Genomic DNA, 27,104 nt, shown 5'->3' on the forward strand with positions numbered 1-27,104 from the left:
GGGGTACCACCAAGATAATAATTTCACCTTTTACCGCTAATATTGAAGGTAGAGAAGTCTTGAGTTATGATACAATGACAATGATGTTTTAATAATTCTCAATTATCTAACTCTAATTACCTCACATTGTAAGATGATTTTCTTCCATATGATGAAAAATTTAAGACGTTAGTGATCAGATATTTGAGCATTTTTTATGATAATCAATGACAAAATTTTAAGGACATAATCTCCCGAATTAATCTGATAAAAAAATAAATATCTGAGTTAGTAAAAAAATATTAAAAAGCAGAGAATAATTCATAGAAGACAAATAATGCATTTTTTGGATATGACCACCTAAAATCATTGAGATCGTAATTTAATGCTTGTTTGTTTTTGTAGGAACTTTATATTTGTTCAATAATATAAAATATAGTATATAATTAAGTTTGATTCCCGATGAGGTTGACTAGTTAATATTCTATAGATAAAATTCATTAATAAATTATAAATATTTTTTTATTAATTACTTTGTCTAAATCTCAATATTTGTAATCTTATTTTTAAATTTTATTAAAATAATAAACATATATAATATTTATAGATTTTATAATTTAAAAACGACTATATAACAAAAGCAAATAGCACATTCCAATATATGATATATGTATTATTAACTCCCATCCTCCTTTAAAAACATGTGAAATTAGTCACTCTAACAGTCCTTCCATAATTATCTCATGTCATTATAAAAGAATAACTCAAGTATCGAACATGTCAAATATGGGAGGATATTTTTTACCGACTTATTCAAAATTGGCCTTGACTCCATGTTATAAATCTATCATATAATTATTTGCTCGACTATATCTTAGGAGTATAAACTACTTATCCTTGCAAATGAGTAGCATAGTAGTACACCAAACTTACTATGGTAATTTAAGCTATTATTGCAAATCTACCAAGTACTAGCTAAGCAAAGGCTAATCACAACTTATCACGAGCTTTGAGACTAATGATGATTTTTAAAAGGACACCCTATCATATCCTTTATAGTAGTTTTGATTGAAATTATTATAAATGATTTTGATTAAATTGTTCATTGTTGTAGTAAATTTTAATTAAAATTGCTATAATGATGAAATAACTAAGTTAGAATAATTCTAACCAAGTTTAAAAAAAAAATTACTCTTTTAATATAATAATATTTCATACATCGTGATAATTTTAGTCAAAATTAATATAATAATATTTGAATAAAAGTATTTTAAAATGAAATATCTTTTTGACAAATAAGGCGTTCTTTTAAGAATAAAAAAAACTACAAGTATTATTTTAATTTTGTTTTTTTCCATTTTATGTATTTTATACGTGTGAATTAAAAAATAAAAAATCCACAAATTAACCTGGTTTATGTGTGTCATTTTGACATATTTTGAATATAACTAATCAAATTAACATAGTTGATATGACCAATATCAATATAATAGTCATATTTAAATATATAAAAAACTAAGATATTTTAATATATTAGATACTAACTTTACACGCATCAAAAATATTTTTAATATATATGTATTAAGAATATTTTTCTTCCTTATAAAAATAATAAAACATATTTTTTTGCCAAAAAAGTAAAAATATTTTGGAAATTAAATATAAAAAATAATTGTGTATTTTTTGAGTATTTTTCAATAATTGGACAAGTGATATGGTATATTGTTTTTTAAATTCTAAATGGTCAAAGGAGAAAGGAATTGATAGAAAATAAACACATTAAAATAATTTATAGAGCACCAATAATGCTTAAACTTTTATATTATCGCAATCAATTTCAACTAATCAAATCATTAAGACTTCAACAAATCCCGGCCGGTACCGGTTCAAACTGTGTTATATCGACGCCAAAAACGGAGACACCGCGACATATTTGATTATAACAGGGCAACTAAGCCGGATCCCCCCGAGCCGGAAAGTGCAGGATCCACTGTTTTGTTGGCAGACACGCTTCACCGAGAAGTGGACAGAATCAGGTGGCGCCAGTCGTTTGGCCAGTGAAGATTTTCCAATCGGTCGTGATTGCGTCTTGCACAGAACAGGCGATGGAGATGCGGTGGTAACGTGGAGCACAGCGAACATGATATCGTTAAGATAGATATAAAGTGGGGACAATTTCGGCGTTATATTTACACTGCCGCCTCGCTTCGGTCTCTCTTCGTTGCAGGTGGAGGTGGACATGTTGCCGAAGCTACAGGAAAGCCGGAGCGGCAGCTGACGCGTCTCGTCTGATCTCTTCTTGTCTTCTTCGTCGATCCTTATTTTTCTTAGGAATTGTTGAGGTTTTTTGTTGTGGATTTGAGATTTGTACTGGAATCGCTCGCTTTTGGCGGGTGCATTTTCTTGGGGATTTGATGCGAAGCGGGGGAACCAAGGCACCGGATCGGCGTTTTCCGGGGAAGGAATGCTCGTCGCAGCCGCCGGCGGATTAGGTCTTTTGGTCGTGGTCGCGGCGTAGAATGCGGCGTTTCGCTGAGGAGGACGGCGGGGATGCGGCGGGTGAGGAGGAAGAGAGGATGCCGGCTCAGGTTGGGAGTAGATGTCCTGGTGTAGGTGTCAGGAGAGTGGCTCCGACCATTGGCCATGGTGACGGGGAGATGGCGTTGGAGAAGGCGCTGGCGAATGGGGACTTTTATGCTGGGGAGTTCTCCGGGAACGCCCCGAATGGGCGGGGGCAGTACATGTGGTCGGATGGGTGCGTGTATGAAGGGGAGTGGCGGAGGGGGAAGGCCTATGGGAAGGGGAAGTTCTCGTGGCCGTCCGGCGCCACCTACGATGGTGATTTCCGTTCCGGGGGGATGGAGGGCTTCGGCAACTTCATCGGGGCAGATGGAGATACTTACCGTGGGCAGTGGGTCGCCGACCGAAAGCACGGTTTCGGCAGCAAGTCCTACGCCAACGGCGACTACTACGAGGGCTTGTGGCGGCAAAACCTCCAGGAGGGCCACGGTCGGTACGTGTGGCGGAATGGCAATAAGTACGTCGGCGAGTGGCGGGGCGGCGCCATTAACGGCCGTGGTGCTCTCATCTGGGCTAACGGCAAGCGATACGACGGCCAATGGGATAACGGCGTCCCCAAGGGCAGCGGCGTCTTCACTTGGCCTGACGGCAGCTACTATTTTGGTAGCTGGAACACCAGCGAGCACACGGCCCTCAACGGATCGTTCTATCCGGCGCCCAACACTGTTACTGCGTGGAAGACGAGCTCCTTGTCTCAATTGGACGATGTGTCGGTCACAACATCAGCCCCCGTAGCAAGGAAAACATCATCGGTTGATGATGAACGAGCTACCAGGAGAAGCTCGGTGGCAGAAAAGGGCTTCCCAAGGATTTGCATCTGGGAGTCGAATGGTGAGGCTGGGGATATCACTTGCGATATCATCGACACTCTTGAGGCATCAATGCTTTACCAGGATGGATCATTCTTGAACCAGACAGGTGGTGCCTTCATTGCTACGGTGCAGCGGCGACCAACTCCCTGCTGTTTTTCATTTCCAGAGGTAAAAAAGTCAGGGCACACAATATCGAAGGGGCACAAGAACTATGATTTGATGCTAAACCTCCAATTGGGGATAAGGTACTTGGTGTAAGATTTGTGCCTCATGCATATCTTGGCATCGCCCTGTCAATTCTTTCACTGAGTTACTTGGTTGATTGACTTTTTGATCAGTTATTCAGTAGGAAAGCCAGATTCAGCTCGGTTGAGTAAACTCAAGATGTCAGATTTTGACCCAATGAAGAAGTTCCAGACAAGATTTCCACCGGAGGGATCAAAGAATACTCCGCCACACCAGTCGGTTGAGTTCTGCTGGACGGATTACTGCCCTATGGTCTTCAGGTTTATAATTCTGAATAAGCCAATCAATCATCTTTCAATTTCCACTATTTCTAGCCCAATGGATGGGCACCTTGAGCTAATGGAAATATGTATTTGTGATTTGATTGATAGGCACCTGAGGAAGTTATTTTCAGTGGATCCTGCAGACTACATGTTAGCTATTTGTGGCAACGATGCTCTGAGGGAGCTCTCTTCTCCTGGGAAGAGTGGGAGTTTCTTTTTTCTAACACAGGATGATCGCTTTATGATTAAAACAGTGAAGAAATCTGAAGTGAAGGTTAGTTACTTATTTACCCATCCACTTGGAACTTAATTGTGGAAATAATTAATTGTCTAGGGCTCATACTTATGAATTATGATATTGAGATAGTACTAGTTAAAATCCTTTTCTACTGATCATGTTGCTGGATATTACTGCTTCTACGAAGTGTGCATCAATTACTTGATTATTTTGATAACTTTAGGCTGTAGTTTTTTTTTTTTTTTTGATGGATTACCTTGATTCTGATTGGTTGAGTTGCTCTACATTACATGGTCAGGTACTGATTAAGATGCTGCCTAGTTATTACCATCATGTATGCCAGAATTCAAACTCATTAGTTACAAGATTCTACAGTGTCCACTGTGTTAAACCTAGTGGTGGTCAGAAGGTATGTAAGAGGTTAGCTTGTGTAATTTTCTTGTTATTTTTGAACAGATTGCTATATGTATTACTTGCTATCTGATTCAACGATGCATGTATGCTGGGTGACCAGGTTAGGTTCATTGTCATGGGTAATTTATTCTGCTCGGAATACCGCATCCATAGAAGATTTGATTTGAAAGGATCATCATATGGGCGTACAACTGGCAAGACTGAGGAACAAATTGATGAGACGACAACACTCAAGGATCTTGATCTAAACTTTGTTTTTCGCATTCATACATCTTGGTATTTGGAGCTCCTTAAGTAAGTTCATTCTAATTCTTGAAAGCTTATTGGTTTTGTCAAGTGCACTCTTCTTTTTGGTCTGATAGAATTAATACCTTAGACAAATCAAGCAAGACTGTCAGTTCTTGGAAGCTGAGGGGATTATGGATTACAGTCTCCTGGTGGGAGTTCATTTCTGTGAGGACATTGCACCGTGCCTTGGTTCCCCAAGTAAGTTAATTTTAGGAAGCCTGAATTCAATCACGAAGAATTCATAGGGTAAGTTAGTAATGATCTCATCATAACAATGATGTTTTGTTAGAAATATCTGGCAAGAAGGCAACATTTCAGTGCAGCGACACCTGGCCTGACTCGGTGAAAGTGTCAACCTGTCAAGATATGGATCAGATTCTCAACACAGGGTATGTTCTACTAGAGCTGAGTTTGATGTTTACTTTCTGATTATGAAAAATGAACAGTAATTATTTGGAAACATTATCTCCTGGCAGAATGAAAACAGATTCATGAATGTTGGCATTTTTCGTGGTTGAGATTCTTTTGTGCATCATAAGCTAGCTCTGAAATTTGGATGCTTTTTACTGTACTTGATGTTTGATAAAACACCTTTGTGAGTGTGGCCTAGCTTTTCCTGGAGTAACTTGTGGAGCAATATAAGTGTCATTATCCATAACACACAAGATATGGTTTATTAGCCTTTGCAAATTTTATAATAAAGCTTTTGGCATTTTTGTCTAAGAAGCTTGTTTTATTAATCTTTTGTGCTTCTATACATTCCATTGCACAAGCAATTTGGTACTGACCCACTTAAGCTACCATTTTATCCATCCACGAACTAGAATCACCTTATAATCTGCTTTTATTTCCATGCCAATCTAATTAACTCAATCTAGAACTGGTTACTGGGTCCTAATTTTTGCTGCAAGTGTGTAGCAAAAAGAAAGCACCCATCTAACTATCATCTCTAAAATAATTATTTCTTTTTGAAATTAATTGTTGCTTTGGCTTTTATGTGGGATAAATTTTATTAATTAGTATTTGTGATGGCTGAATATCTCTGTTATGATCAGAAAATCACTCATCCGTTTGGGGTCAAACATGCCAGCAATTGCCGAGCACGTTACAAGAAGTGAATCTGAACTAGTTCTGGTAGCTGGTGGTGGTTTGCCCCCACTCCTTCAAAGCGGCAAGTTCCATGATGTGTTTCTCTACTTTGGGATTATTGATATCCTCCAAGACTATGACATTACCAAGAAGTTGGAGCATGTCTACAAATCACTGCAAACAAACCCCAACTCCATCTCGGCAGTTGGCCCGAAGCTCTACTCTAAACGGTTCCAAGACTTCATAAGCAGAATCTTCATAGAAGATGATTGACACAGCATTATTTACAATGCTTCTGAACTATCAATAGGAGGAACGGCGATGCGCCGCCAAATTTCAGCAATTGCCAAAATGTTACATGTATCTGCAGCTTGAAGAAGAGCACAAGCTGCAGTCTACTACAAGAGGAAAGCACTACCTGATCATAGAAGCTATTTTAAGGCGGATGTAGCTGAGTTTTCTAGCTCAGCTCTGGAGAAGATATGTACATGTGTATTGGAATGAGGGAGAGTTGAATTCCATTTTTTTTCCTTTTATTTTCTTTGCTCTTTTATTTCCTGGAAGAGAGAGATTTTTAAGCAAACTGTTGCTAGGGCTTCGAATAAAAAAAAATGTACAGTTGATTGATCTTGAAAAATATATATTAAAATGTCTCCATCTCCTTGTTTTTTCATGTTCTTTGCTTTTCCAGTACTCAAATGGTTGGAGGTATAGCTTTTGCAGAGGATGCAGAGAAGCTACAATAACTTGTGCTGAGGGATGAATTAAGTGCTCCAGAACGTGCAGGAGGATGACATCAAAAGGAGTGAAAAAGGAGAGGGAGTTCACATCGCAATCTTATTCTTAGTAATCTCTTTCAACTTTCTTTTTGAGCATTGTTGATCTTTCCTGATTCATCCTTTGCCCTTTTAATTTCTTGCAAGGTGCGACCAGACCAGCCTTTGGAATTCTTTGACTGCGGATGGATTATTGCTTTGAGGTGCAGGTTCTTTTCAATCTCTCATTTTTTTGCTTTCTTGTCAGCCAATTCACACAGTATGATAATTAGTGGAAAGCGTTTGGACAAATAATGTCGCTTTCAACGAATTTAAATTTGACAATTGCAACTGAGAAATAAAGATAGGATACAATAGTCCATTTCCTAAATAGTTCAATTCAAAAGATTAAACCAAGTAGCCATCTGAAGAAAATTGACTTAAAGAAAGAGCTACCTCGATCTTTGCTACAAAACAAAGCTCCAGAGAATATATAAGTTTGAGTAGAAGATTCACAGGCCCATCGTAGGCCGTGCCTTCTATAAGGTCAAACAGTGTCTAGTGTTCAGGCTGGACTTAGTATTCCTTTCTTATTTATTTCATTTTCTTGTTTCTAATGAAGCACAAGGTGATCTAGGATGCAGCAAACTTTTTTGTTTATTATTATTATTATTATTATTTAAAAAAGCTACTAAGTACTGTTGCGAGATAGCTAGATATTATAATGGTTTTATAGTGTTTTAATCGTTCTGACCCTGTAAGTTAGGTTTCCCTCAATTGCCTTGATGTTCATCTTGTCTTAATTCATAAGGATTATCCTCGAAAACTTCTTCCACCCTCTGCGGTCGAGCATAAGCTGACTCTTGATTTACCTCCCTTCATATAATTTGGAGACGGGCTTTAAGAGACACCTAGGGTGAGCGAAATAATCTTTTGTTACTATAAGGATCATCCTCACTCTCCGTTTTCGTCAATTTAATCTTAGTGTTTATCTTAAAATAATTTATTCCTTGTACAACAACAGCTAACGATTTAATCTAGCAAAATCTATGTATGAAGAAATGTTTCAATTATTTTTGCAATTTTATAAGAAATATTAGCATCTTACCCTTAAAATTTTGAGTGCTCAAATTGAGACAAAAATAAAATTTGATCGTGACCCAGGATAATCATAAAAATGTTTCCTTTTCTCTTTTATTAGGATTGTCTACTAAGCCAGCTTAGCATATAAAGTTGTGTTGACGTGGTGTCACCAAGCATCCCTGTTATAGTATCTATTTAGATGTCACCAACCCTTAAAATATATAAATGCTTGTCATCACCTTATTAGCTACCAAGATTCCCCAAAATAATTGTAAATTCAAACAGAAATACTAAACGAATATAAAAAAGCAGGATTGTTGTGCACTTTTGCCATCTTTCATGATATATATTAACTTTCTCATAACTTTAAACTTGATATGAGAGAATATTCACACAAAATAAACAAAGGATAGTTTTGAAATTTTCAGTGAATATATTAAAATATTTAAATATTCTGATAATTTGAAGAAAAACATTTTAAACTTCATTTAAAAGAATTTGCCTCAAACCGACAACGGTTTCAATTAAACTATTAGTTTTTCAATAGATCAGATAAAAAGAGGTATAGTTGGCTTATGAATGTGATATGTGGCTCCTTTTGATATTTTGAAAATAAGAAACTCCCTTGTTTTTTATGCCTTAGTATCAATCTCCAGGGCTGTTTACGACTTTTGTCAGATTATACCTGCTGCATGCAGAGTTTTTTTATTGGTAGACGTTAAAGGTTGGATTCAATTGTCTTCAAATAATAGCGTACTAGGAAAGATCAATCCTGATATCTTTTCTGACAAGAAACTACGTATATCTTTTCAAGTGCATTAAACTAACCTAAATTTCCTAGTTTATTCAGTAACAGTCTTTTATATACCTATGTATGTGTCCATAAATTGATTCGGTCAATTTATTTCCTGTCATCTCTTCTTGTTTCTACTGATAATTTAGCTGCTGATACTTTATCAGAGTTTACTATTTTGCATGAAAACATTACATTAAAAACTTCTCATAAAACACAGACCTGAAAAATCATCCATAATTAATTTCAGCAGAGGACCAAATCCATTGATAGCAACATTGATGAAGAGACAAATAAAGACGGAAACGAAGCCACGAAGTTCTTATTCTCTTTATATAGTACTGGATAGCCCTGCTGGTCTCAGTGTTGGAGCAAATGGTGCTATCTCAATAAATGTGTTGTTGGTTGGTTGTATCCGAGAATGGAAGCTTGCAACATGCCCTTCTTTTTGGCTTTTCAATTAGTTTCATGTCAACCTCAGCTCTTGCACTTGATTGTTGAATGTGATGCTCGATCTCTTCTGAAAGGTGATGCACCAGTGTCCTCAAAGTCAAACGTCATGCAAGGTAAGGGTGACAACTTAAGGAAGGACAGTATATTGGGACACATATTTGGCTAAGTTATACAGTGTTTTCTTTACAGAATGGCTAGCTTTGAGTGGAAACGTTAAAGCAAAGACTGGAACAAATAATGACTTGGTGCACGTAATCGAGGAAAGTACCTAAGTGGAAGACAAACTGAATAATTATAATTAAGATGGGCACCTTATTGGAGAACCTTCTCACCAACCCATTGTAAGTGCGGTTCTCTATATTTGCAAAGTGGTTCTCATTTCTTTAATGAACGACATCATGATGATGAAGCTTTTAAGTGGGCACTGCATGTGTTTATGAAAGGGATGAACACATGCACGAATCATTGCGGAATTGACTTCAGATAGTACAGGTCAGAAAGTTTCCCATTCAGTTCGGGATTTTGTCTCGTGATGGATCTGTAATAATTGGCCTCGGCTTCTTTCTCTTTCAGGGGGAAGGAAGAAACCGAGCCAATTAATTGGAGGAAAAGACGGCAATGCTGATGATGGTGTTCTCAGAAAAAATGAATTGGAAAAAGTAAGTCACTATCTTACCTTTGATTATTTTCCTTCATGGTGCTGCACAACCGCCGACCACTGCCGGCGATCCGGTGGGGTTGGTCGCGTTTGTTCTGCTTAGAGAGGCACAGAGGTCGACAGCACTAACTGCTGCTGCTTGTTCTTTATTTGTATTTTTTATTTTAATTAATGCTAAGTCTCGAGGTTGCCAGTAGGGTTAGAGTTCATGTATCTGCCTGTTAGATCTTGTGTTCGATCTTAAATTGAAAGAAGAGTGGGACGTTGGCTAATGGTAAGGGCATGCCTTCTTGCAATGGGACCAATCTCCTATTCCTCCGGACCACTGCCGGTCACCTCGCTTCTTCGTGCTACACGGACACCATATGAGTCCTTGCGAGTACCATTAAGTGACCATGCAGTGCAACAGCTGTGATCGATCACTGTCTTCGATAGGCTGCCACTATCGGATATGAGTGGGTACACAAAATTTCTGAAAGTCGCTTTTAAACACCGTCTACCTCCAATCTATTTCCAAGATTAACCTGACGACATCTAAATACTTGGATTATCAAAAAAAAAAAAAACAAATAAATTGGCAAAACAATTGAATCTGAGTGGAAGTCAAGTTTTGGGCGTTCAATATTTAGTATTTTGAATTATCATCATTTTTTTAGGATTCCATATAATTGCTAATATGTGTATAAAATTAGGTTATGTTTCATATTGTTGCCTGAGTTATTTTTTTATGTTATATATTATAAAATATCAGCTGTATGACTGATTAATGATCTAATTAGTTTTGGAGGAGTTAAACAAGTCATGCCTTGTCCTTCCCCTTTGTTTTTGACTTGTTTTGAATCTGGTCATGTCATCCTACCATCTCTCATGGTATCGAATCGAAGGATTTGCAAATGCCCCTTCTCGTTCCATGTCGACCACTGCTTACATCCAACATCTCTTCTGCGTTCCACAATTCGACAAGCTCACGAGATCACTACTCGTGTCCATCAAATCCATCGTCCCTTGTCTTTCACAACCTCACAAAACCATTACTCGTATCTTTTCCTCGCCTCCGCCATCTTTTTTCCTTGATAGCATCGTTACAAAGACACTTAACATTCTATCAATTTCCCACATCCTTCCCTTGTGACTACGGTGGAACCAATATTTCATCTCGGTTGAGAACGAGATAAACATTACTTGAAACTTTTCTACATGTTATAAATCAATTTTTATAAAATAACTTGGTATAAAATTTAAATGTTATAATGAACTATTTTTTTTTTTTTTATAAGACCATCCACAATTCATCATCATTATAACAATTATAATACTCATCACCTCATCAAAAAATATAAAATTTACTATTGCTATCCCCAGGACGTAGCACAACTGAGGGCGCATAGTTTCGTGGCCGAAAGGTCCAGGGTTCGATCCTTGGGGTATCATTGTCTGGGGTTAACGTCCCGACTATGCGCTTTCAGGTATATACCTGTATTTACCTCCCTCCATATCCGTGGGACCGGCTCTAGGGGGGACCGCTGATGTGGCGGTTCCACATGTTTTATAAAATTCACTATTGCTTATTCATTATAACATCCTTCTTTCATCCACATTTCTTTTAACATTAACCCTCATTATTTATGAATCCTATAATTCACTCAATCATTTTAAAATTATATATAACAAATAATAATAATCATGTCTTTTCCTACTAGATGAAACCGACAAATACTCAATGAATCTTAAAATTATATCATATTAAATAAATATATTTCAAAATATTTAAATTATTATTATTATTTTTTAATAATGATCTTACTTTTAAAAATATAAGTCAACAATTTGATAGAGAAGATTGCAAGTTTTGTTTACTCTTTGTTTCTACTCCAATATTTTTAATATCACAATACTGGCTTAAAAATCATGATTAAAAAATTAAATTACTACAACCAATTAAACAACTTATTTTTAAAACAGAAAAAAAAAAACAAACAATCTTATCGAATCTTTGTTTAAAAAAACAAAGAAGTTTCTATCAGAGAGAACGGAAAACTAGCTTGTTTAAATATTTCAATTGATGGGAACAAAAGCAGCAGCATAAACTTTAACAAATTGATATGACCAATCACATTAAAAGCTTTCCCAAGTGAGTTTCTAACAGAAATTTTATCAACAAAAATAAAAAAATAATAATAATTGTACAAAGCAAAACCTAAAATCTTGTGTCTTTAGAACCACGAATTGGGCCTTTATATAGGAAAGAAGATATACACCAAAAAATAAAAATACCCCTATAATTATTCTAACACTCTCCCTCAAGCTTGAGAATATAGATCATATACACCAAACTTGTTACATATGTAGTCAATTCGGGGACCTCTAAGTGATTTAGTGAATATATCTGCTAACTGATCATTTGAGTTGACAAAACTAATAGATATTTCTCCAGATATGAATTTCTCTCTGACAAAGTGACAGTCAACTTCAATATGTTTTGTCCTCTCATGGAACACTGGATTTGAAGCAATATGCATAGCGGCTTGATTGTCACATATGAGTGACATTTGTGTAACCTCTCCAAACCTTAGTTCCTGAAGCTACTATTTTAACCATATAAGTTCTTGACTAGTAATAGCCAAGATTCTGCTTTTTGCACTTGATCTTGCCACAACATTCTGCTTTTTGCTTTTCCAAGAAACAAGGTTCCCTCCGACAAATATACAAAATCAAGAAGTGGATCTTCTACCAGAGGGAGATCCTGCCCAATCTGCATCAGAATACCCCACGACTTGAGTATTTCCTTTGTCTTCATACAGAAGACTCTTTCCTGGTGCACCCCTGATATATCGAATAATGCGAGTCACGGCATCCCAATGTTCTTTGCACGGAGAGCTAAGAAACTGACCTACTACACTTACTGCAAATGAGATATCCGGACGAGTGACAGTAAGATAACTTAGTTTCCCTACCAATCGCCTGTACCGTTCAGGATCTGAAAGAGGCTCCCCCTGATTTGGCAGGAGCTTGACATTAGGATCCATGGGATTATCTACTGTCTTTGAGTTTAACATTCATGTTTCTTCCAGAATATCCATTGCATACTTCCTTTGGGATATAATGATCTCATCTTTAGACTATGTCACTTCTATCCCTAGAAAATATTTGAGTTTGCCGAGATCCTTTGTCTGGAAATGTTTAAAAAGATGTTATTTTACTTGTGAAATCCCAAGATGATCATTACCTGTGATGACAATATCATCAACATAAACCACTACATAGACGCAACCAGTAGATGAGTGGCGATAAAAGACAGAATTATCAGCCTCGCTTCGAGTCATGCCAAACTGTTGAATTACGGTACTAAATCTACTGAACCATGTTCTGGGTGACTGCTTGAGACCATATAAAGATTTCCACAAGCGACATACAAGACCAGAAGACTCCCCCTGAGCAACAAAACACAGAAGTTGCTCCATGTAGACTTCCTCGAGCAGGTCACCATGTAAGAATGCATTTTTGATGTCCAATTGATGAAGAGGCCAATGACGAATTGTAGCAATAGACAGGAAAAGACGCACAGAAGACATCTTGGCAACAAGAGAAAAGGTGTCTCCATAATCCAATCCAAATACTTGATATAACCTTTAGCGACAAGACAAGCCTTAAGTCGATCAACCGTGCCGTCTACACCAACTTTCACCGTAAACACCCATCGACAACCAACCACTGACTTCCCAGGAGGTAGAGGAACGAGGTCCCAACTCTCACTCCTCTGTAAGACACTCATTTCATCAAGCATGGTCTGTTTCTATCCTGGATGGGCAAAGGCATTACCTGCAATCTTTGGAAGAGAAACAGACGACAAGGAAGACAGACAATAATAATAGGATGGGAAAAGACGATGATAGCTCAAAGAAACATAGTGAGGAGAAGGATTACGAGTGGAACGCATACCCTTTCGAAGTGCAATAGGAACATCAGAGTCAAGAGATGGGACCGGAGGAAATGACGAAAAACTTGACTCCAAAGATGTGCCCACAATAGTGTTAGTGTTGGTCGGCGGCAAAGCAGAATGAGGACGGCGCTGATAAACCTACAAAGGAGGAGACGAGACTGGAGATGAACAAAAGCATCAGCATAAACTTTAACAAATTGATATGAACAATCACATTAAAAGCTTTCCCAAGTGAGTTTCTAACAGAAATTTTATCGACAAAAAAAAATAATAATAATAACAATAGGACGAAGAATTAAATGCACAAGATTACCACATCTTGGGGGTTGAGATTAATGCGAAAGCCTACGATTCGCTGTGGAAATTGACGAAGAGCCTGGAGGGAACCACAAGGGGGTTAATAATCCAGGTCTTGTCACAGAAATTGTCATCCATGACAATTAGTGACGATGGTGTTTAAGTTATCACAGATTTTTTTATCCTCCTGCCCTCTGTTACCTCCTCAAAATGAGCATGCAGTTAAGCAGCTTATCCCAGCGTTCTGCTAATCTGCATTCACGGAAGCATAAATTCTAAGTTGATTTTTTCTTTCATCAATTAATCAATATATGTCAAGCAGGCCAATATGGAAGCAATTAAAGTTCATAAACTATACAATACCTCTGCTTGGAAAAATCTCAACTTTTCCAGCCATATCCAACTTACCAAAGACCTGTCGATCAACTTGGAGAGAAAATACCACAATGAGGCGCCTGATGTTGAAAAGAGAACCACAAGAATAACACCCTTTATGACCCGGAAAAGAGCTCCAGCTATTGTGACAAATATATGGTACCCAGAAAATTTATATCCTGGTATAAATTTGGTTTGTAAATCCCTGGCATATGTGGCCAAAGTTATCTCTGCAAAAGAGAAACAAAACAAAGGAAATCAATGGATTGCAGTGAAGAACAAAATGCGAAGGAGAAGAGAATTAGCATTTTGACATGGAGAAGGCATCATCTTCAACAGGTTTTCAAAGCCAAATTCTATCCTTTAGCAAAGTTAGAATTGAGGGGGCATGACAGAGTGTAAAAGTCCTAATGTTTAAGTGAGACTCTCTTGCGCATGCTTAAGTGGCAAAATGGTATACACCTAAGTGCCACGACATTTTGGTTTGAATTGGGCTCGCTTGGTCTCACACGAGATTGAGGAAGTATCAAAGTTGCCTACTTCCTAAGTGCCACATGGTTTGAAACCTCCTAGGCATTCTTAGTGCTAAAGGGGCCTCCACCTAGAGGCCTTACGTTTTGAGGTGGATTAGGCTCGCTTTGAGTTTGTCATGCTTTCAGAGTCAGACTCATACCTCAAAGTCAGGATAGCATGAGGATGATAGCGTGAGGGAGAATGGTGAAATAAGGATGCTCAATAGCTATTGTCTCACATGGATATAGTGATCCATAATATCTATATATTAAGAAGGTGCCCCTTTCAAATGACTAGTCATTTTGAGTTGGAATATCCTTTCAACTTTTCAAAACAAACAAATTAACAAATAGAATAGACTTTGAGAAGATAAGCCAATGGATTTGCGGGCACTTTTGAAATTAAACTACCAATCATAATCACATAACTACAAGCATACATCTATATACGAATATGAGAATAAAAAAGGTGGAGAGGATAGAAACTTTATGATACAATTATAAGATAAAGCTATAAGATTAACTACATTTCATTGAATTATAAACACCTTAATCATTAGTGTACAGATGCTATGAGAATATTTTAAATGCATGAGGTTTTCCTAGAAATTATATAAAATTATGCTAACTTAAAGAAGAACCCTCGAAATTGTGCTAGGAACAAGGTATTTATTTATGGGAAGGAAGATAGCATAAAGAGCCAACAATATGACCTTAATCAGATAGCTTAATGATTGAAAGGGATTAATGCTGACAGGTCCGCCAAGAGAAGACTACATGGTTTGTCCTCGATATTTCTTTAGCAATTGAAAAGGAAACAAACAAAACAAGGTAATGTTACATATGAGATTTTTAAGGAATATGCTTTTAAAGAAAAGCGGAGCAGAACAATGATTCTAATGACTGGCTACCATAGAAGCATCAGGTCATCCCAAAAGACACCAGTGAAACATCATTTGTATTTGTTCTCTAGCATGGAGTATGATCATCCAATGAAGCCTCTATAAAATGAATATCTTTCACAATAAAACATCTATAATACCATCCTTAGACGGGAATAATATATCCATTGAGAAAAGATAGATTGTACAATCGAAAAAAAAACACTATTGACTTGCCTAGAAAAATTGATAGATTATACAATCGAAAAAAAAAATCGCTATTGACTTACCTAGAAAAATTACTTTCGACTGATTACTCGATCAATGGACTATATTTTTAGTTTACAATAACATTTGCAAGATGCAAGAAGTGGATACCACTTGGAAGAAACTAAATTTGAATATTTAGAATAAAAGGTCCCTCTAATCATATAGACGTACAATAAAATCTTACATTGCTATGCAACATTAATTAACTCAACCAACACTTCAAGCCTCCTATCCCTACACAAGAGTTCTCCAATGCAGCTCATTTTCCTATAAACACATTACACAATTTGACAATGATAACCAGATTCAGAAACTTTGGTGGATTAGGAGAGTAAATTACCAAGGATATAAGGGAGTGGACAAAAGGGAACTGTTATGTACAATATAGTCTTCTCAATATTTACCATAGCATTGTTGGTAGTAGGCAAGCCAATTAGAAATAATAAAAATCAATCCTAAAACTCCAACTTCCATTTAAGTCTCACAACTTAAGTAAACAGAATTTAGCACATGGAACTAAAATATTTTGTGCAAAAGATGGTTGGATGGTGTATTTGGGTTAGCTTCTGTAACATGCATTTGGAAGGTAAAAACTGGAGAAGACAAGGAGATGGAAAAAGCTTCTCAGAAATAGCTCAAAATTAACTATTGTAGGATTTTGGATGTTCTCAAAGTTCGGCTTTTCTAAACTTTTGAAGTTAGGAAAAAATTTCTTAAGGAAAAGAACTAAATTAGAAAAGACAAGGCAAGAAAAAGGAAAGACCTTGAATTTATCTTAGCTTTTCTTCTTCTTCCTTTTTTTTTTGTTTGTCAAACACACAAAATTAGCTTATTCAAAAATTAGTGTTAGGTAACATCTTTTTAAGAAAGAGAACAAGACAAGACAAAGGGGAAAAAAAAAGGATAGAAGGGTGCGGTTGGTTTAAATTTTCAGAAGATTGAGAAAAACAATAACTTGCAAGGTATGGATTTATGGACTCTGTTTTAGGAGAACAAGGTGGTGACTTATTTTAAATGCTGCTGGAAAGGATTGTGTAGAATCTCCATAGAATGTTTACCATACAGCTGCACTTACACTATTGTGCTACTATGGTCAGCTTGCTAGTTGCCACTGCCTCAATCACTATCTCGTCAATAGTCATCATTATGATCATACACATTTTGATCAACTCTAGTAGCAACCCCCAGACATCACTTCTAGTCAGTGTCTATGCAACGTATTATCACTCACAACAAAAGCAAAAGATCCATTGATGTGTTTGCATAGGCAAGAATGCATCTCAATAAATGTAAAAGCGAATGCATATACACGCAAAGAAACTTAAGAACACGGAGCAAGAAGAGAGAAGAAAGAGTAACTCACTTGAGGATGCGGAGATAAGAGAGATTCCTAGGAATTCCAAGGATCTTATCACACTCAGCCTCCGGCATAGTAATGAAGATGCGGAGCAGCCGAACAGAGAAGATCAAGAAAACACATCACGATCCTCAGCGGCGCCACGGGAGCGACCGGGGCCAGCATCTAGATCGATTCTAGAAGAACCCGCAGCCGCTGCTTGATAAAAGGAGGCGAGACCGGAGCCTGATCCCAGGAACCCGCGGAGGAATTGGGGATCGGGAACCCTAAAATAGAAAGATTGGATTCTCGAACGGGGGGAAGCATTCAAATTAGCGCTGTGTTTACCTCGGAGGAAAGAGAAAGAGAAGGGAAGAAGAGAGGAAACGGTGCTTGGAACACGTGCTCAAAAACAAACCCATTTTTCGGGCTCACCGCTGTATGACCAGTTTGGTTCCCCTAATGGAGGTAGCTTACGATCTCAAAGTCGCATAGATCCCAATTCTTGTTAGCGTCGAAAGATCTGCCAGTAGATTTCTTGTTAGCGTCGAAAGATCCCAATTCTTGTTAGCTTACGATTTTTTATGGAGATTCTTGGATTCGACTCGGCGCGTTGTGCTAGATTCGACGAGATGCCAATTGCATCGACTGCCTTGTTCGTTCAGCTGGGCACGTCGTGCCGGAGTCTAGATTCTCTGGTCCATAATTACTTATCCCTTTCGTAATTTGCATGTCAAATCGCAACTAGAATTTGGTCCAAATTAGTTACAATTTCCTCCGGATTCATATTCTCATCTAGATTATAATTTTAGATCAAGTCAAATGGTCGGAGGCCGTCGGCGATGGACGAATCATCTCCTGCTCAATATCATACAGTCTACTTATTACCAGTGACCTTTGGCCATCTGACTTAATTCAAAATTATAATTTAAATGGAAATATGAATCCATGAAAGATAATGGGTAAATTATGGAAGAGAATCTGAACTGATCGTGCTGATCCTACGTGCCTTTTGAGTCTGTCAAGTAGTTCAAGCACAACCTACGTTGGGACACTTTAAAGGGGTCGAATGGTTCAAACTGGGTGGCGAGCTAACTAAGCTGATTGCACTACTTGTACGAGTTGAGGTAGTTGGGTCACTAATTGGTTGGGTGATTGGACCAACCAATCTAGTAAAGAGGATTGTTTAATGTTAAACAACAATTGCACCACGTTGCAAAGTTTTTGAAAGGCGAATCTAATTTTCAGATTTTCTAAAAGATATTTTATTTCTATTTTACCCTTCGCTTACCACTTGTGCTTCGTTCCAACAACAACATCCTTGTGGCATTGTATTTAAAAAACATTACTATTGTAGTAATACAATTTTAAAAAATCAATACTAATACTTATGGGGTAAAAATTAAAAACAAAACGTCCCTTTTTAAAGTATAGTCAAAATGGAGCGTCCTATATTAATTTATTATCAAAAGAATGTTTTATCCATGATCCGATAGTAAGGAGGGGGATCCCTCTTTAAGTAGAGTCAACGCCATATGGAGGTTGAAAGGTAAAAGGTCAATCAGGGATTTGTCCGAGCAGATAAAGATTGGGGCGACCGGCCGAACGTTCCGAACGGAAGCAAAGACACCCCGGCGGAGAGTCGGGGTTCCGACGCTCATGTTGAACAAGGTTGTATGGCCGAGCGGGTATCCCGCTCGGCCGAAGGCATAAAGTAGTAATACTGCGAACAGTCTCCACAGAGCACACAACCGGGAATCTCCCGAGCGGACTAGCACATACGACCGGTCGGACGTGAGGGGACTGCCGACCAGCCGGACGCTCGGAATGGGGTAAGAAGAGACAAAAGGGCAAGGGAATATCTTCTGACAGCGGGTATGTTCAACGACCAGGCCATACGCAGGATCTTATGACAGAGGGTTCCGCTGTCCCATCAGAGATGTGCTCGACTGTAGCAGTATGGTGTCAAGTAAGCTCTTCTGACAAGCTCATACTGAGGTATGGTTAGAGGATACGTATTCGCCTCGGTATGTATGCGTGAGCCTCTTCACAGTTCTATATAAGGAGTCTCACACTTCGCCGGAGGTACGCGATCTCATACATTCGAAGCCACTTCTTAGTTTCCTCTTGCCTGACTTGAGCGTCGGAGGGTCGTCGCCGGGAACCCCTTCCCGACCCGACTTCTTTGCAGGTTCGCCGGAGGTCCATACGATCGGTCAGAGATCTACGTCAGCAATTTGGAGAGCGCCACGTGCCCAGCGTCCGTTGATTCAGCGTTCTGACATGATCAATCCACTTGTACATTTATTCTTCTACTCTCTAATACATTATTTGCTTTTGACATAGGTATGTATATGAGACACTCACTCTTGTCTATATTCCTATCTAAATTTTTATTTGGGATTATGTTATAGTAGTTATGATTTCATACTTACAATACAATTGTAGCAATTATGATTTTATAACTATTATAAATATAATAGTTGAAGTTGTAGTAGTTATACAACAATAGTTGCTACAAATATAGTAGTTGTAGCAGTTACAATTGTATGATAATTCAGTAGTTGTATCAATTATGATATCGTAATTGTTACAATTGTGTAATAGTTATGATTTTCATAGATGTTACAACGCGTCGATTTAGACGAAAAAAAAAAGAGGTAATAATAAAAATAAACCACTACTTTATAGTAGAGGATAGTGTTGGGACCGAAAAGTAGCTAGAGGGGGGGGGGGGTGAATAGCTCTTCGCGTGCTCGTCGTTGGCGTTGCTCGTTTCTTCAGAGATATGCAGCAGAAATATAAGAAACAAAAGCATACAACGCTAACAAGGATGATTTACTTGGTATCCACCTCACAAGAGGTGACTAGTCCAAGGATCCACACCTACTCACGCACCCTCCACTATGAATAACACTCCTTTATGGTAACTACCAAAGGCGGAGAAGCCCTACAACACTCTCAATACAAGAAGAAGAAAGGGAAATACAAGATAAGCAAAAGCTTACAAGATGTGCAATAAAAATCCTAACTCTAACTTCTTCTTCTTGTTTTTGATCCGCCTCTTGACTTGGAAAAGCCTCCAAGAATCTTCAAGAACTTGCGATCTGGAGCTTGGAGAGAGCTATGGAGGTGCTGTAGAGTATCTGGAGTGAATCGGTGAAGTTCTGCCAAAGGAAATGAACGCCTGCGGCTTAAATCACGGAGGTCCGATCCCGATCGATTGACTGATCGATCGGGAGGCTTGATCGATCCACGGATCGATCCGGCCTCCGTGCTCAATAGATGCCGGATCGATCGCTGGATCGATCCGGGGCTTCTATCGCGAAGCGGCCCCCAATCGATCCACCGATCGATTGACTCTGGATCGATCCACCGATCGATCCGGAGGGGTTCTGTCACGAGGACTCACCGATCGATCGGCTGATCGATCCAGATCTTTGGATCGATCCACCGATCGATCCGATGAATCCCCGGATCAAAACATCAATAATTTGGATCAATCGGCTGATCAATCCAGATCTTGGTTTTTGCCCAAAACCAAGTCCAAAGCCCCCTAAACCAACATCTAGTCAACCATGACTTGTTGGTACATAAGACCTAGCATCCTGTCACCCTTGACCAGCTAGGACTCTCTCACCAAGTGTTTGGTCAATCCCTTTGACCCACTTGGACTTTTCTCTTCTTGCCAAGTATCCGGTCAATCCCTCTGACTTACTTGGACTTTTCTTCCTCGTGCCAAGTATCCGGTCAATCCCTTTGACCTACTTGGACTCTCACCAGATGTCTGGTCACCCTTGGCCCCTCTGGATTTCTCCTGCCTGGCTTCACTCACCGGGACTTTCCCAATTGCCTAGTTTCACTCGCTAGGACTTCCTTCTGCCTGGCTTCACTCACCAGGACTTTCCCAATTGCCTAGCTTCACTCACTAGGACTTCCCAATTGTCTAGCTTCACTCACTAGGCTTTCTTCTGCCTGGCTTCACTCACCAGGACTTCCTTCTGCCTGGCTTCACTCACCAGGACTTCCTTCTGCCTGGCTTCACTCACTAGGACTTTCAGTCAAGTATCCAGTCAACCTTGACCTACTTGACTTTCCTTCACAATCTTAACTGGTCAACTTTGACCAAACGGGAATTGTATCAACAATCTCCCCAAATGAACAACTGCACCTGCATTGTCCATATCATCTATACCCAATATATTGTCAAACATCGAAACTCAAACCAAGACTCAGGCTTGGTTAACCAGGTCATCCTTGACCTAGGGAATATTGCACCAACAATCTCCCCCTTTTTGATGTTTGACAATACCTCTTGTTAAGTTAGGAAATTAGGCTACTCTCATAGCCTCAACTCCCTTCATGCCAATATATAAATGATGGCTCCCTTCATTCTCCTCTTTTCCTAGAGGGCAAACTCCCCCTTTAGGTACTGAAGACCTAACTTAACCATGCATTCTCCCCCTATTGACACACATCAACAACATGCCCTCATCATTGGGCACACATCAAGAACAAACTCTCCCCCTGAAGAGTTACCCAACGTTGTTTACAACTTCACTCGTTGCTCATAACACAATAATGAAGGTCACATACCCTTCATTATCATCAATTTGCTCATCCGTGAGCAATAACCACTTAAACAATGAGGATATCCACTCCACATTAAATCCCAACGCCCAACCTTGAGCATTTCCTCTAAAAGAAGGTTAACCACCTTCCAAGGTGTATGAAAAAATAGTGTTCATGTCTTTAAAGAGTCCCTCCCCCTAAAGACATGATGATAACTTCTGTCATTGCACCAACAATAACTTGGAATCCCTAAACCTTTAGGAAATCCAAATTTAGAAGTTTTGAGGTTCAAAAATTCAATATTGAAATCAACCTCAACCTAAACTTCAATTTAGTCTTTCTTAACCAATCCATCCTTGTTTTCAATATGAAGACACTATTTTTATGTATACACATGTATTTTGAGGGGTTAGGAATGATTACCTAGACTAAAATAGGTTCAAAATGATGAAAATAAGCTTTCCCAGCCAAAATCAGCATCTTCAATCGATTGGAGTTGGGTTCCAATCGATTGAACCCTGCTGAATCGATCCACTGATCGATTCAGTCTTCTTGGATCGATCGACTGATCGATCCAGCGAGCTTCTGCTCGCGAGAAATGCCTTCTCAATTGATCGGCTGATCGATTGAGGCACTCCAATCGATCCACTGATCGATTGGAGGCCTGAAATTGCTGAAATTCAATTTCAGCCAATTTCAGAAACCCCTAGAAAATTCTACAAAATTCCAAAAATCGTAAAAATTTGTGTAGACATTATTTAGGGTATAATTTATCATGGAAAAATAATTTTCTATGAAAATACATCATATTTTCAAAGATTGACACAAACTTGAGAACTTGCAAAAACTTTAGTGTTTTCTTCAAGTTTGTGTCTAACTATTCAATGGTGATTACTATCAAAAGATAGCCTTCACCAAGGTTTTCCAAAATTATTTTAAAAATATTTTCAAAACCAATATCCCACCATGTTCCTTGGGCTTAATGCACATGACTTGTACATTAGCTTTCCCAATGATGGGAAAACACATAACTATGTGTTTTGATGAACTTAAAACTCAAAGAAATGCACTAAATCAACATGTTGAGTTTTGTTCATCATCCTAACATCTCACTTGTATCTATTGTGAACAAAACACATACAAGTCATCTTATAGGTCTTTGTGAGATGTAAAATTTGGTTTTGCCCTAATCTAGGGATCATGCATATCTATCTAGGCATTTTGTGGATATTGAACATCCACCTAGGATGTCACTTGTTGACTTGTTGATAAATGTCATTTGTCCTCAATTTTAAGGAAATAAGTATAATGCATGATAATTTTATGACATACATCAAAAAGAAATAATTTTCAAAAGAAAATTTTCTTATAACTACATAATGTATGTATAGCATGACATGGTATTTTTGTATTTTCATGATAAGGCATGAGTGCAAAAATAAAACATGATGTCATGGCATATAATGAGCAAACAATCATGGCAAAGTCTAGCATAAATAAAATACCTAGATTACCTATCTAAGTATCGTTAATCTTAGCTAATCCTAAAACTTAAACCCTAGATTGCCCAAAGTGCTTCAAGAGAGTGCCAAAACCTAAATGGGCATTTCTAATTCTCTTGATTAATTTATGCCAATTGAAATTAAGCTTATTCCACAAATGTTGACATATTTCATTTTTTCACAAGAGTAGCACTTTAAATTAAGGCTCAAATTACCTTTAATTTCCTAAGAACATACCAAAATCCCAACTTGGTAGGTCTTATGATTTTCCAATATGTGCCATTTTAAAATAAAACCAAAACTTCTCAAATTTGGCACATTTTACTCTTTCAAGGAGTAAATCATAAATCCATTTCATTTTCAAAAGTTTATAATAACTTTGAAAATGCTCCTTGAGTGTCAATTTCTTCAAAGTTGGGTTAACTACCCTTCTTCTTAGAGTTGACACTCTCTAACCCATCTATGGGGTAGAGAAAATGCTCCTAGGAACCCAACACCTATTGGTGCTCCTTGGATGCTCTAGGGATAACTTCCTTAAATAACTTCCTAGTTACCTTGTTTGGCTTCTTAGAAGCCTTGGTCACCTTTTCTAGGTCAACTCTAGGGATTGCTTCCCTTGTGACCTTGTTTGTGATTTTCTTAGACTTCTTAGAAGTCTTAGTCACGTTTGTCGTTGCAAAGATACTTCTAGGAATAACTTCCCTTGTATCCTTGACTTGACCTCTAGACTTAGGGTTGGTTCCATAATTATATGGAACCCTATGGTACGAAATTTCATCCTTCTTAGCCTTAGGTTTGTATCCCAAACCTCTATGGCCATTGGATGAATTTGATACTCCTAGACCTAGATTTTTACCCTTAGACCCTTGTGTCATATTTGTGATTTTTCTAAGGGTCTTTTCTAATTTATCAAGTCTTGACCTCAAGACTTGATTTTCCTTCCATAATCCCTCAACCATAGATTTTTCACTAAAATCATGATTTTTCTTCTTCTTAGGTACATACCTAGAATCCTTAGGGTTCTTACCTAAGTTTCTATCTACCTTTCTAACCCTAGATTGAGAGGTTTTGGCATGATAAGCTACATGATTTTCCTTAATGCTATCATGCTTCCTATTTTCATGGTAAATAGCATTAAAATGATATAAATTTGACCTAGCATGCTTTTTACCATTTTGCAAGGGAGTAGGCTCAATAAAAGATACCTTCTTTTTTACTTTGGAGGCTCCCCCTTGAGTTGAGCTTCCTTCATGAGTCTTGGCCACCTTCTTCCCATTAGGGCATTGACTTCGGTAATGCCCCTTTTGATTGCAAGAGAAGCACACAATGTGCTCCTTGCTCTTATTTGTTCTGGGGATGGTTTCCTTGGGCTTCTCCTTGCCCTTTAATGCCACTTGGCCCTTTTTCTTGGCCAATTTAGGGCATTTGCTCTTGTAATGCCCATGTTCCCTACATTCAAAGCATATAATATGATTTTTATTATTAATTGAAATGTTTATACCTTTTTGTGTAGGGATGACACTTTCTCCTTTGGATCCGGAGGTAAAAGCTTCCTCTTGATCCGAAGATGATATTCCCCCATTTGATTTTGCTTAACTTGTGGAGGTGGACGCTTCTTCATCCTCTTCTTCTCTAGACCCGGATGTGGAGGATTCTTCTTGCTCTTGTTCCGGTGTCAATGAAGATTGCTCCCCCTCAATCCTAGAGGTGGAGACATCACCTTCTTCTTCATCTTCATCCTCTTGTACATGAAACAAGGAATATACTCCTTCCTTGCTCTTTTGATTTCTCTCCTTTGAGGATGAAGCTTCTTGGACCTCCTCTTCTTGGTTTTGATCCATTGAGTCACCCTCTTTGGATTCTCCTTGATTTGGTACAGTGGAGGGGATCTCATGAATCCTTGCCAATTTGCTCCAAAGCTCCTTGGCATCTTCAAACTCTCCAATTTGCTCCAAGATGTTGCTTGACAATAAATTTACCAAAAGCTTGGTCACTTTGTCATTGGCCTCACATCTTTGGAGTTGCTGCTTACTCCATTTGCTTTTCTTGAGAGCTTTGCCCTTGGAGTTCTTTGGAGCTTCAAAACCTTCCATAAGAGCAAATCATTGCTCTATCTCCATCATAAGAAAATTTTTGATTCTTGATTTCCAAGAATCGAAGCTTGTGGATGTGTACGGTGGAGCCACCCTTGTGTCAAATCCAAGTCCATCTTGGAATTGCATCTTGAAGTTGAGCTTCTTGAAATCTTTGACTTTTGATGAATTTGCTTCAACTTCTTCACCCTCTAGCTTTGCTTGTTTTGTTTGCCCCTTCCGGCGATGATTCCGGTGAAGAGCGACCTTACTCTGATACCACTTGTTGGGACCGAAAAGTAGCTAGAGGGGGGGGTGAATAGCTCTTCGCGTGCTCGTCGTCGGCGTTGCTCGTTTCTTCAGAGATATGCAGTGGAAATATAAGAAACAAAAGCATACAACGCTAACAAAGATGATTTACTTGGTATCCACCTCACAAGAGGTGACTAGTCCAAGGATCCACACCTACTCACGCACCCTCCACTATGAATAACACTCCTTTATGGTAACTACCAAAGACGGAGAAGCCCTACAACACTCTCAATACAAGAAGAAGAGAGGGAAATACAAGATAAGCAAAAGCTTACAAGATGTGCAATAAAAATCCTAACCCTAACTTCTTCTTCTTGTTTTTGATCCACCTCTTGACTTGGAAAAGCCTCCAAGAATCTTCAAGAACTTGCGATCTGGAGCTTGGAGAGAGCTATGGAGGTACTGTAGAGTATCTGGAGTGAATCGGTGAAGTTCTGCCGAAGGAAATGAACGCCTGCGGCTTAAATCGACGCCAACGGTCGGATCCTGATCGATTGGATTGCTCCCAATCGATCGGGGAGGCTTTGGATCGATCCACGGATCGATCCAGAGCGCCTATGTTCTCTCTGGAATAGCCTGGATCGATCGGTGGATAGATCCAGGGCTTATCGCGCATAAACAACAGCTCCCAATCGATCCACTGATCGATTGGGACCTCTGGATCGATCCACCGATCGATCCAGAGGGGTTCTGTTCGCGGGGACTCACCGGATCGATCGGCCGATCGATCCAGATCTTTTGGATCGATCCACTGATCGATCCAGATTTGCTGGATCAATCGGCTGATCAATCCAAATCTGCTGGATCAATCAGCTGATCAATCCAGATCTTGGTTTTTGCCTAAAACCAAGTCCAAAGCCCCCTAAACCAACATCTAGTCAACCATGCATGACTTGTTGGTACATAAGACCTAGCATCCGGTCACCCTTGACCAGCTAGGACTCTCTCACCAAGTGTCTGGTCAATCCCTTTGACACACTTGGACTTTTCTCTTCTTGCCAAGTATCCGGTCAATCCCTCTGTCCTACTTGGACTTTTTTCCTCGTGCCAAGTATCCGGTCAATCCCTTTGACCTACTTGGACTCTCACCAGATGTTTGGTCACCCTTGGCCCCTCTAGATTTCTCCTGCCTGGCTTCACTCACCAGGACTTTCCCAATTGCCTAGCTTCACTCACCAGGACTTTCCCAATTGCCTAGCTTCACTCACTAGGACTTCCTTCTGCCTGGCTTCACTCACCAGGACTTTCCCAATTGCCTAGCTTCACTCACTAGGACTTCCCAATTGCCTAGCTTCACTCACTAGGCTTTCTTCTGCCTGGCTTCACTCACCAGGACTTCCTTCTGCCTGGCTTCACTCACCAGGACTTCCTTCTGCCTGGCTTC

General features: G+C 38.8%; 1 protein-coding gene and 2 long non-coding RNA genes across 5 annotated transcripts; 2 read left to right on the forward strand and 1 right to left on the reverse strand.

The window, feature by feature from the left end:
- The first annotated feature begins 2,046 nt into the window (after window positions 1-2,046).
- Window positions 2,047-6,501, forward strand: LOC121970185 (phosphatidylinositol 4-phosphate 5-kinase 2-like). The gene is made up of 8 exons (XM_042520717.1): window positions 2,047-3,616; window positions 3,710-3,877; window positions 3,989-4,154; window positions 4,417-4,527; window positions 4,633-4,826; window positions 4,909-5,018; window positions 5,110-5,209; window positions 5,876-6,501. The coding sequence occupies exons 1-8, from the start codon at window positions 2,499-2,501 to the stop codon at window positions 6,180-6,182; spliced, it is 2,274 nt and encodes a 757-aa protein (XP_042376651.1). The 5' UTR covers window positions 2,047-2,498; the 3' UTR covers window positions 6,183-6,501.
- A 123-nt stretch (window positions 6,502-6,624) lies between these two features.
- On the forward strand, window positions 6,625-9,898 carry LOC121973449. Of its 2 annotated transcripts, XR_006109614.1 has the most exons (5): window positions 6,625-6,888; window positions 8,791-9,106; window positions 9,183-9,334; window positions 9,437-9,485; window positions 9,567-9,898. It is a non-coding gene; the product is annotated as an uncharacterized LOC121973449 (long non-coding RNA). The 2 variants fall into 2 exon arrangements; XR_006109613.1 differs by having other exon boundaries at window positions 9,183-9,485.
- Window positions 9,899-13,113: 3,215 nt separating this feature from the next.
- LOC121973450 lies at window positions 13,114-17,559 on the reverse strand. Of its 2 annotated transcripts, XR_006109616.1 has the most exons (5): window positions 17,290-17,559; window positions 14,252-14,493; window positions 13,905-14,140; window positions 13,591-13,729; window positions 13,114-13,477 (listed from the first exon to the last, which is right to left on the reverse strand). It is a non-coding gene; the product is annotated as an uncharacterized LOC121973450 (long non-coding RNA). The 2 variants fall into 2 exon arrangements; XR_006109615.1 differs by having other exon boundaries at window positions 13,114-13,729.
- Between the last annotated feature and the right edge of the window lie 9,545 nt (window positions 17,560-27,104).

The sequence above is a fragment of the Zingiber officinale genome, chromosome 4A, assembly GCF_018446385.1.
Source record: "Zingiber officinale cultivar Zhangliang chromosome 4A, Zo_v1.1, whole genome shotgun sequence".
NCBI lineage: Eukaryota > Viridiplantae > Streptophyta > Magnoliopsida > Zingiberales > Zingiberaceae > Zingiber > Zingiber officinale.